Raw genomic sequence first — 12326 nt, forward strand, 5'->3', positions numbered from 1 at the left:
TTAAAAACTAAGATTTTCAGATTTGAAAAGAAAGTCACTATCATATTTGCATAAGAGATTCACCTAAAACCTGAAGATACTGAAAAGATAAAATTTAAAATATAGTAGGCAAAAAATTACAAAAAATAATTAGTAGAGACAAAGTAGACTTTAAGACAACAAACGCTATTAGGGATAAAGAGGATAACTATTTAAATCAGCAGGATGACAGACTAATTCTAACATTGTATATACCTACTATTATGTACTCAAAGTATGTTAAACAAACATAGAACTACAGGGAGATGTTATTAATATCTATAATAGATAATGGACTTCAGTAAGTTAAGATAAACAAAACAAAACAAAAAACCCAAAAGAACCAATTTAAAAACAATAAGTAGAGAATAGAATAAAAATATATGATCAAATATATATATATGATCAAAAAATATATATTTTGATATATGGTAATTCACTGTGAAGAAACATGAAAATACTGTAAACCCTGATGAAACAATGGGAACGTAAACCAATTTTTAGTGGTTGTATTAGTTTCCAAGGGCTAGGAACATAGCAAAGTACCACAAGCCATATGGCTTACGTCAACAGGAATGCATCGTTTTACAGTTCTGGAAGTTGTAAGTCTGAGATGAAAGTGTTACAGCACATACTGATGGCTCTAAGGGAGAATCCGTCCTATGCATCTCTCTTAGCTTCTGGTGGTTCCCAACAGTCCCTGGCCTTCCTTGGCTTGTGGTAGCATAACTCTAATCTTTGCCCCTGTTTTCAACATGGCAATCTTTCCTTTGTGTCTGTGTGTCTCTCTTCACATGGTATTTTTTCTCTGTCTATGTTCAAATTTCCCTCATTTTATAAGGACACCGCCACTGGATTAGAACACATGCTGATCCAGTAAGACCTCAATTTAACTTGACTACATCTGCAAAGACCCTATTTCTAAATAAGATCACATTCACAGGCAATGTGAAGCCTTTATCCTCTTGGGTGACAAAATTCAACCCAAAGCAGTGGTTATGAAACTTTATACAACCAGTTTGGAGAAGAATTACGTTCTATCTAGTCAAGTAGAACTTAGCCATACCTTAGGACTTGACATTCCACTTGGTATATTTAGATCCTTGCTACTCTAAATAGAGTCTATAAAGCAGCAATATCAGTGCCATTAGGAGCTTAGTAGAAATGCAGAGTCTTGGGTTGCACTGGAGACCTACTGTGTCAAAATCTGCATTTCAAACAAGATCCCCAGGTGATTTATTTGAAAAGCGCTAATCTAATCTAAGATACATGGATGCAAAAAGATATCCACAAGTGTATGCATAGAAGTATTATTTATAAGAGCAAAATCTAACCAGAGAATGGTTAAGTAATTTGTGGCACTATTCATACAATTTAAACCTATAGAACAGTGGCAATAAATGAACCAGAGACGCCTGTATCAACACAGACAAATTTCACAAGGATAACGTTGAACAAAAAAAAGTTGAAGAAAATGTATATAGAATACCATTTCTTTATTGCTTAGAGCCACATACATATGGTATAAAAGTACAAAGTCATTCATGGAAATAATAAACACTAAATTCAGGAGTAAACAAGAACTTCAGTTGAATCAATATTATTTTTAAAAGCTTTTCTTAAGCACATAGGCATTTATTATATTATTCTTTATATTTTTAGTAAATCATATGTAATATGTAATAAAATGTAAAAATTTAAGAAAACAATTCAGGGCTAGTACATTGCAGAGTAGTTATTTGAATCTTGAACTGTGGTCATGAGTGGCTATATTCCCAACCAACACATTACTGCTTGAATACACCAAATGACACAATTTTAGACTGGAATTTTGTAATCACAATTATTGCATTTATATAAATAGCATGTTGTATAGAAACATTAAAATAATGTAGAATATTAAGCACTGATTTTAGTTTTACAACAAAAATGTCACTTGCTAAAGAAAATAAAAATGTGGGCATTTTCATGCATTGTTAAGTTAAACAGAGTAACTGCATTTTGTTTAAGGATTTAGACTTAATTTAATTTCCAGCTATCTTTAGATTAATCGGAAAATTTGAACTTACATTCCAAACATTTTTCTTACCCCAACTATGCTCTTATTCTTTCAAAAGTGAACCACAAAAAATATTGAAAGGACAGCATTGTAAAAATATATTTATTAATGCTTGTCACTATGAATCTGATAATATCTCACAACAAAAACACTGTCTTTTGGTTTTTACTGAATTTTTAAACATTTTATTATGACCTATAAATTTCAAATACTTGTTTTATGCTTTTGAACAAATGGATAAACTCCCGGGAGAGGGTGTAGAGTCCTTTTCAATACTGATCATTAAACTTTTGTTGGCATGTTCTTTTATTTCCTTCACTAACTTCTGATTATGTAAAGAAGTTTCAAAATGCAGCAATCACATCTTGTTTTCTACTTGTCTTTTACTCAAAATTTCCCAGAGAATTTGGAAGATTACCAAATAGTTTAAAGAATGGGGAGAATGTAACATCCACATGCAAATTGCTTTAAATCTTCCCCGGAAAGAGACTTTTTTTTCAATTTTCACTCACTTACTAAGGCCTCCCAGCTCTCTTGAGCAATTATCAGTAGAGAGAGACTTAATGTTTTTACTTTCCATCAGTATTATTATTATTATTACTATTTAATCTTTATTGTGTGTATATTATGAGCCAGTGAAATCTATTAAGTGGTTTAATCTTCACAAGTCTATTATTACACTTATTTTATTACTGAGGAAACAAGAGCGTTAAATAATTAGTTCAAGTCACATGCATAGTGAATACATGTTATATTTTGTTCACTCTTTATATACTGTGCTTTTAGTATTGTGTATTCAATGCATTAAGCCAACCTTACAATTCTCAGCAAGACTCAGGCTTCCACTGTTTGTGTTTTGTCATTGAAAACCCCGCGCAATTCTGGGTCTGTAAGTGCCTAACAGGGAGAAAGAACAGTGAAGAAATGATATTATTTGAACAAGGTAGATAGTGAGGATTAGATTAAAAAAAAAAAAAGAAGCAAAACACAAGCCTGATGTGGTGGCTTATGCCTGAAATCCCAGCATTTTGGGAGGCCAAAGTGGGTGGATCACAAGGTTGGGAGATAGAGATCATCCTGGCCAGCGTGGTGAAACCTTGTCTCTACTACAGTACAAAAAATTAGCCAGGCATGGTGGTGCATGCCTGTAGTCCCAGCTACTCTGGAGGCTGAAGCAGGGGAATCGCTTGAACCTGGGAGGCAGAGATTGCAGTGAGGCTAGATTGAACCAATGCACTCCAGTCTGGTGACAGATCAAGAGTCCCTAGCAAAAAAAAAAAAAAAAAAAAAAATCAAAACACAAGAAAAAAAGTCAAGAAAACTGTGCTGTTTTAAAGAAAAATTTATTTTCTTGGCATTTTGGTTTCATTTCTTGTATATTTTCACTGATAATCAGAAGACCATATTTCCCAAATTATCTAAGGAAAAGTATTCTACAAGTTGTTTCTCCTAGTCAATTTCAATCAAAATTCACAGTTCTGAAAAAAAATACTTTAGTATTCTTTTTGACCAAGAGCCCTACTAGGAAGTAATTTAATCATTTTTTTTAGAAAAAAAATTTCCAGACACTTAACAGTTCACAACATTTCAACAGCAAAATATTAGTTGAGAGAGGGGTTTTCAGGACTTGGGGATCCTAGAGTATTGGGAAGAAATGTTGGTATCCTCATTCATTATAGATGGATGGCATAGGGCACAAATGGGAAACTGGCTGCCAGGCCAATATCAAAACCCAGTGGAATGACACTTCTCTGGAGTTTACTTTCCTTCCTGTTATCTTCCCTATCCCTCGGAAATGTCTACCACCATGTAAAGCCCAGTAGCAGCGAGCTTAGGCTCCAGTCAAGGGAAGGGAAAGTCACTCCTGAGTTTCCATGCTTTCTTCTTCCTCTCCTTGAGGTGGTTTTTCTGTATTCTCCTCTTCTTCCTCTCCTTCCTTCTTCTCTGGTGGCTTCTCATAAGCCTTTTCTGAAGGTGTTACTATCACTCCATCCCAGGTAGATATTTCAGAAGCAAGGTAGCTGGCATCACCATCCTGCTTTAGTATTTGGGAATTGGGAAAAATTAAATTTAGAATAATATTTTTAACCTAACAAAATAATTGATTCTAGTTTTAATAAGAGTTTTTAGAAACAACTTTTATAATCTCATAAGCAAATATTTAGCTCTTTACCATACAGAGTATTTCTTCATTAATAAAAACAAATCAGCCATAATTTGGGGATAATGGACAAACTTATCAATCTACTGAGAAACTCTGACTATCAACCTTCAGTAATGATAGGGCTTCAAGGTTCACAGTAAAACTTCAGCTTAACATCTTTTTATTTTGTGTCCCTGGTCAAGGAATTACATTGCAATGCTGGGTGTGTATCAAATTTCCTGTGAAAATGTTAAAAATATTTATCTCTTTTAAACTATTTTAGAGAAATTTCACATGATGGATGATGTATCATACCCCAAATTCATAACCTGACAAGTTTATGCTTGCACCTAGTAAATTCAAAAAGAAATAAAGGCAGAATGACTAGAATTTTTCTTTTCAAATGATATCATCAATAATATCCGTTATAAAGCTTGCTTTTCTTTAGGTTAACTTTAGAGGCCTTGAAGAATAGGAGCTTATCTCCTTATGCAGGAGCTTTGGTTTACAGCATTTACTACAGAAATATTTGGTATTATGTATCTTTAAGAGTTAAACATAGAAGAATTGGCTAAGTGAAAATGAAGAAATGAATATCATTCTGCATATATCATTTATTATATATCACAGTATTATTAGTTTTAAAAAGTTATATATCAGTCACTTGCAGGCTATGGAACCATAGTCAGTGCTGCAGACTTCCATACTTCTATTTCCTCCTAGTATTTATAAGTGTGCCTTTAAAAACTTCTAAATTATAAAAAATAAAATATTTAATATATTATGTGTATGACTTGTGAGGGAAAACTTGAATTACTTGGGATTTTAAAGACTTTGTTAAAAATGCTGCATCATAGCATATTAAAGCAGAATAACAAATGCTAGACCTCAGGAATATTAATTCCAGATTTTACAGCATTTTAATTTTCTTGATGAGAAAATAGAAATTTATCAGTTTTTAAATTATTTGGGATCTAACAGATGAAAGCACAATTCTAATGAACATATTTATTGATTTACTTGTGATTTACATATTCACATGTGTTAAGTCTGACACAATTCTTAATTATGTTCCTGATATGCATATATTGGCTTCTTAAATTTTAAATTTCCTTTATTTTACTTTGTTTATATTCTCAACTATAATTTCAGATTTTAACTATTTTCCCATTTTAATTTTTGGACCTTCAACTCTATTTTTACTGTAAATATAGTTCTGTATTTGTGAAGAGACTTTAGAAGTGAAAATGGAAATAGATACCTTCACAAATCTTAAAAGGACTTTTTCAGAGTCTGTAAACAGTATTACCACGTATACTTATCTCTTTCTTTTCATTGCCATGAATCATCACAAATGGCAGGCTCATTGTTGTGACATGCTGAAATGATTGAGTGGGAACTGTGCCCAGCACTGAATTGTAAAAAAAAAAAACTCCTTCTCCAAACACACTGTCCTGTACTGTAATGCATTGGCCCAACTAGATTTTTTTTTTTAATATACTTTGGTGATTGCTTTTGTATTTGGTCTTGGAGAATTCAGAGCTATGAAATTCAGAGCTCAAATTTGAACATGATATTAGGATTACTGCAATCTACAGTGAATCTGTGCATGTTATCCAGAGTCAACTGCTTTTGAGATTGCATTCTGCACTTTCCTTTCATTTTAGGCATGTAATCAGGATGTATAAGTGAAATGTTGTATTGTGTGTTTAATGTAGTTGCTTAAAAGTCCCATTCTTTCCTGCTCAAATGAGATTAAATTTGTTTTTCTTGTTTAAGGAAACAGCTTAGAAAAAACCCATGTAAATATCCTTATTTACAATTATTTAACATTTGGGAATGGAAGATGAAATACTATTATTTTCTGCAACAAAAGGTAAATTTACGTAAATGTGTCAGTTCCAAAGTTCAGATTATGGCAGCACAAAACCAACACGTGTGAAGGTTTTTGTCTAGCTTTATTACAATGGCATTCCCAGATAGGACTTGTGAATGACAGACGTTTCAGGCTTTAAAGGGAGCTACAACATATAATAGGCTTGATATATAAGGTTCAGAGCAAAGGAGGACACTAAAATAAATTTTTAAAGTAAATAGGAAAAAGATAAAACTCAGTGCTACCTTGCCTTTTAATAACCGTCTTCTCTTTCTAGAAGTTGTTGGATTTCCTCAATACTTGCTTAATTTCTGCATAAGGGTTTCTAGGTGGCACTCTAAAACATTTGCCGGAAGGTGGCGTCATAAACCCTCATTGCTTAGAGCTGTCCCAGGTGCTGAACTCAGTTTCTGTGGTTAACAGAGGCTAGGCGGTTAGCGAACAGAGATTCAGCAAGTTTCCCCCAGCGGTTTGCAGGCTCTGGTAAGAAGTGCAAAAGGCCATATAAAATGCCAGACTTCACTCAGAACACATATGCAAAATATTTCCATCTCTGAATTTGCTAGCCACAAAGGTATGTTCCCATAGCTATGTTCCCATGGTGTCACTGAAATTGAAAGTGTAGTAGTGATGGAAAAGTGTGTGTGTGTGTGTAGAATACATATCACATTGAGTTTTGTTCTTTATTTAGACATGCAGTTGTTTACCCCTCCTTGTCCCTTGTCCTTTGCCACGTCCTTTATAATTTCATTCTCTCCCAGCTCCCCAAGGTTAAAAAAAAATGTCACAGGCAATATCCTCCTGAGGGAGTCAGGCTGGACTGTTAGATGATAAACTGAGGTACTTTCGTGTTTGTTTGTTTGTTTGCTTTGAGACGGAGTCTCGCTCTGTCACCCAGGCTGGAGTGCAGTGGCGCGAGAACGGAGGTAGCTTTTTAAAAACGAAGACACACTCTCTCTGTCTTCTTCCATCAATTAGCAATAATTGAGAGACTGACCCAGGACTGTTCACCTTCCCATTCAGGCACCCTGTGCTTCCCTATCTCATCTCCTATTGTCACTCTGGGCTGCTGACACTATTTAAGAATTTGACAGATAATACGTGGCAATGAGTAGTTAGAATTTCCTCTTCTAAATACCCCCTCCCCAGTTTGGGTTGGAGGCGGAGTTTATTTGTTACAGCCTTGGTCTGACCGGCAGGGATCCGGTGTGTGCAAGTGAGTTCTGAGTCTCTTTTGACAAAAAGGGACTTGAATGCAAAGACGCAGAGCTAGAGGTATAGGAGGGCGGGGACCCACAGAAAAGAGGCACTCCTTGGGGTTCGGGAAGTGTTAGGAGGGGAGGGTTAGAGTGGGAGGGAGGGAGCCTGGCTTTCGAAGCGACTCACAGGGGGATAAATAATGTGGGGTGAGGAGGAAGAGGCAGACTGAAAGGAAGGCAAGTGGGGAAAAGGGGAAAGAAAGAGGCTGAAGAGAGAGAAGAAAGAGGAGGAGGGAGAAGGAGAGGGGGAGAAAGGGAAGGAAGGAAATAGGGAGAGGAGGGTCACTCAGTGACCGTGGAGGATGGGGCTTCTCGGTTCTAGATATTTCTGGGATTGGAGACTATTTACTCGTGGGAAGACTCCAGCTCCGGCAGCCAGTTGGGAAGCGGCAAAGTAAAATGGACAGCGACAGACAGACGTTCCAGCCACCTCTCCACCCCCCAGAGATCCCGGAGCTGCTTTCAGGCCAACTCCAGTTTCCCAGCTAGAGCCTCTGAACGCCTTGGACTGCGCGAGCCCAGGGAGCGCCTGAAAGCTGCTCCTCCGGGATACCTTCGCCGGAACAGTAAGAACTTCCTGCTTGGGTCCTTGGATTCCCTTCCTCCGAAACTTCCTTGGAGACTGGGCGGAAGACCCCAGGGGAAGGGGCGAAAGGGATCTTCGCTCTGCTTTTTCTTCCTTCCTCTTTCCCGCGCGGGGCTCACAGGCATGGATGTGCTCAGCCCTGGTCAGGGCAACAATACCACATCATCCCCGGGTCCCTTTGAGACCGCCAGCAACACTACTGGTATCTCCGACGTGACCTTCGGCTACCAAGTGATCACCTCTCTGCTGTTGGGCACGCTCATCTTCTGTGCGGTGCTGGGCAATGCCTGCGTGGTGGCTGCCATCGCCCTGGAGCGCTCCCTGCAGAACGTGGCCAATTATCTTATTGGCTCTTTGGCGGTCACCGACCTCATGGTGTCGGTGTTGGTGCTGCCCATGGCCGCGCTGTATCAGGTGCTCAACAAGTGGACTCTGGGCCAGGTCACCTGCGACCTGTTCATAGCCCTCGACGTGCTGTGCTGTACCTCATCCATCCTGCACCTGTGCGCCATCGCGCTGGACAGGTACTGGGCCATCACGGACCCCATCGACTACGTGAACAAGAGGACGCCCCGGCGCGCTGCTGCGCTCATCTCGCTCACTTGGCTTATTGGCTTCCTCATCTCCATCCCGCCCATGCTGGGCTGGCGCACCCCGGAAGACCGCTCGGACCCCGACGCATGCACCATTAGCAAGGACCACGGCTACACTATCTACTCCACCTTCGGCGCTTTCTACATCCCGCTGCTGCTCATGCTGGTTCTCTATGGGCGCATATTCCGAGCTGCGCGCTTCCGCATTCGCAAGACAGTGAAAAAGGTGGAGAAGACCGGAGCGGACACCCGCCGTGGAGCATCTCCGGCCCCGCAGCCCAAGAAGAGCGTGAATGGAGAATCGGGGAGCAGGAACTGGAGACTGAGCGTGGAGAGCAAGTCAGAGAGTGCTCTGTGCGCCAATGGCGCGGTGAGGCAAGGTGACGACGGCGCCGCCCTGGAGGTGATCGAGGTGCACCGGGTGGGCAACACCAAAGAGCACTTGCCTCTGCCCAGCGAGGCTGGTGCTACCCCTTGTGCCCCCGCCTCTTTCGAGAGGAAAAATGAGCGCAACGCCGAGGCGAAGCGCAAGATGGCCCTGGCCCGAGAGAGGAAGACAGTGAAGACGCTGGGCATTATCATGGGTACTTTCATCCTCTGCTGGCTGCCCTTCTTCATCGTGGCTCTTGTTCTGCCTTTCTGTGAGAGCAGTTGCCACATGCCCACCCTGTTGGGCGCTATAATCAATTGGCTGGGCTACTCCAACTCTCTGCTTAACCCCGTCATTTACGCATACTTCAACAAGGACTTTCAAAACGCGTTTAAGAAGATCTTTAAGTGTAAGTTCTGCCGCCAATGATGATGGAGGAGTAGCCGGCCAGTGCGGGGGTTACAGGATCCGCCCCATTCACTATGCTTGGACCAACCCTAGGGAATCAACACCTAAGATAACTTGCTACTTCTCTTTCTCAGCTTCTCTGCCCGCGGCTTGCGGACCTGGTCCCCTCCCCATTTCCCGCACCAGGGCAGGGCGCTTTGTGCAAAGGAGACCCAGCGACGGGGCATGAGAGACCAGGAAATTCAGAGAGTTTGTGAAAAGCGACATTGGCCCAGACTTTGCCCTTAGCATCAGTTTGATCTCAGCAATTGCCTCTTCTCTCCTCTGTGCCCTAAATCTTTGCGATGGATGTTTAATCCTTAGCTATTCAAGGTAGAAAATCCAAAAAATAAAAAAAATTGATAAACTGTACACACAGCCGCCGCGCCCACTAGGGGCTCCACCCGATCACCCAACTCCTAGAACTTGGACTTGAGGTTCGGGAATTTGCTCCATCTCTCTCGCCCTCTGGCCCTTGAAATATTCACTTTTTTCTCCCCGTTTTTATCCTTTCTTTTCTTTCATTGCTTCCTTCTCGCCCGTCCTGATGCACTAATCTGCTGGTCCGCAGAGGCGGAAGAGTCTGCTTTTCCCAGTGCCAACGGTGCCCCTGGGATTCCCGTCTTCGCGCAGACTTGAGACAACTGTCGTGCAGTGCACAACCCCTGCTTCCTTTGTTTCCTTTGAATCAAAACGAGTGACCAGAAGGTGTCTCTCAGAGTGGACTTGTAAGTACAGCCCAGGCCAGTGGGGAAGAGCGAGGAGGAGGAGAGTGTGCAGACCATTTTGTCTATTCTTGCCTTGGTGTCAGCACTCACCAAAGAAACTGACAATGGTACAGTGAAGAGAGCGGACTGCTGCTTGTACAGGTAGCTGGCTAGTCTGGAGGTCCTGGCATCGCCACTTACGTACTGCGGGAGGCGCCCGCTGGCCGCTGTTTGCGCTCTGGGGACGCTGAGAGGCCTGGGATCGCTGAGAGGCCTGGGATCCGCGCGCCTCGCTAGCCATCTGTGATCTGGGAGCGCGCTAGGTGCGCCCGGCTGCTGACTTAGCGGGTTTGGGTTCCTCCGCCTACGCTCTGGGGCGCCCTGAAGTACGGGTAGTCACATTAGGTTTTTTGCCTTAGCTGGCGGCGCAAGGTCCTGCGGAACTCTTGGGATTGGAGAGACCAAGAAGGCTTTAAGGGGCGGCGTGGAGGGGCGGCAAAGCGGAAAGTTTCCCCAGGGCACGAGTGCCGGAAGCTACAGCTGGCTCCCCCAGTAAAACCTGAAAGGACAAATTTATCCTTACGATGTAGGCTTTTTCCTCCTAATTCACGCTCTTGTCCCTATTGGATGGGGGAATAATTCTGTTTAGCGCGTCCCAACACTCACTGCATTTGTTCCACAGTACATCCAGGACACAGAGTTGGCAGAACTTTTTTTCCAAACAGTGATTTAGGGCTTTCAATGGAATGCCCAGATAGTCCATAGGTTAGCACTCTCTGTGACAACAGGCGGATAGTTTAAATAGCAGGGTCCTAAAGGACTAGTTAGGAGGTGGTCTTCCTGGGGAGGCTAAGAATCTTTTATGGGAGGAGTATTTGCTTCCTGGCATGACCATTCTGCTGTGCCAGGGGTCTAGGGAAATCACATTTTTGCCCTTTGAATTGTGTGGCGCTCAAGGCTTTCTCTCCCTCAGTTATTCTTTAAGTTTTGCCACTCCTGCCGAGAAACTGGTTAAAATCTTTGCTGCCCCAGAAAGGGAAGTTATTTAGCTACCCTGTTTGGGTGTAAATTTCCAACTACACGACGGGGATCTAGAGGTTTGTCATTGTTTGATCTAGCCTCTAATTTTCTTATGAATAGTGGTTTTGTTTTCCAGAAATTGCACAAAGTAATCAATCCCTACTCCCCTTTCCCTTCAACTGTACCTTTCGAATATTTGCATTTGCTGTTTTGAGAACTGTATTACATTTATAAATTGCAAAAATCGCCAGTGGAAAGATCACTTGTTTATCATTGTGAAGGTGAAAGGACAGCTCTGTCACTTAAAGCCATTTTATTGTTTGTCAGACTAAACAAAGCTTTCCTTTGGTGTCTCTTTCTGGATTCTAAACTGGAAGTAGACATCATATCCCAGCTAAATAGGGAAAGTTTTAAAACTTTGGGAATAGTTTGTCTATGTATGTATAATGCTGAGGAGGGTCTGCAGTGAAGAAGATAAGATAGATTTCTCCAGTACAACTATTACTCATTTGAAAATTCAGTTTTGTTTTTGCTCACATAATCTCAGTAGAGCTATATCAGAAATCAAGTTTTTCTGTATGTTATACTAAATTTTTAGAACAAAATCTATATTTAAAATAATCCAAACCCCAAATTTGCTCATCTAAATTATGTCTTGGCCAGAAAGTATTACATTAAAAGTTTGGAGATTTCCATTTATTTGTGTCTTTTACAGAATTGTGTGACAGTCATTTTTTTGGACATTTGCTTTTTCTGCTTTGGAAGATTTATACAAGAATGGAGAAGAAATACAACTGGAGCACAATTGTCAAGGCAATAGATAATTTAGAGAAATAAAATAGCTGCATATCTCTAAAGAGTGCCTGATGCTTTCTTTCTCTTTAAAGTATTTGTATGGAGCTAAAGTACTGATGCATCAAAATTGGTCTTCATTTTTCCTTGTGACAATAAAATACTTTAATAATGGTAATGCTACAATAAACTGGTATCAGTAACACATGCATCTTTATTTCAATCAAAATCTGTATCTACTTGTATTTATTTGCATAATTTAAAATTAAAGTTAAAAATACACTTATTATAAGAAGATCTTTCTGTACAGGTCAGGGATCTGACAGAGAAATAAGTGTAGTTTTCAACAGTAAAACTTATTGTAGTTGGGTGATTTCTTTTTAAAAAATTCTGTCTCTGGAAAAAGAAAGTCACATGTCATTTAGGCATAAAACCATGCATTTTCCATGTCTGACA

The 12326-nt window shown here is 40.4% G+C and overlaps 1 protein-coding gene and 1 long non-coding RNA gene across 3 annotated transcripts; both read left to right on the forward strand.

Annotated features, from left to right (window-relative positions):
- The first annotated feature begins 6517 nt into the window (after positions 1-6517).
- Positions 6518-12073, forward strand: LOC144576478 (uncharacterized). The gene is made up of 2 exons (XR_013532629.1): positions 6518-6670; positions 9923-12073. It is a non-coding gene; the product is annotated as an uncharacterized LOC144576478 (long non-coding RNA).
- On the forward strand, positions 7282-12073 carry HTR1A (5-hydroxytryptamine receptor 1A). 2 transcript variants are annotated; one of them, XM_078365904.1, is made up of 2 exons: positions 7282-7312; positions 7678-12073. In XM_078365904.1, the coding sequence occupies exon 2, from the start codon at positions 8065-8067 to the stop codon at positions 9331-9333; it is 1269 nt and encodes a 422-aa protein (XP_078222030.1). In that variant the 5' UTR covers positions 7282-7312; positions 7678-8064; the 3' UTR covers positions 9334-12073. The 2 variants fall into 2 exon arrangements, 1 of the variants encoding a protein (XP_078222030.1); XR_008479692.2 differs by lacking the exon at positions 7282-7312 and having other exon boundaries at positions 7519-10079; positions 11794-12073.
- Positions 12074-12326: the final 253 nt, after the last annotated feature.

The sequence above is a fragment of the Callithrix jacchus genome, chromosome 2 (assembly GCF_049354715.1).
Source record: "Callithrix jacchus isolate 240 chromosome 2, calJac240_pri, whole genome shotgun sequence".
NCBI classification, from domain to species: domain Eukaryota; kingdom Metazoa; phylum Chordata; class Mammalia; order Primates; family Cebidae; genus Callithrix; species Callithrix jacchus.

What these genes read in the sequence shown, in the direction of transcription:
- HTR1A (XM_078365904.1), top strand. Translation starts at nt 8,065, where the DNA reads ATGGATGTGCTCAGCCCTGGTCAGGGCAACAATACCACATCATCCCCG.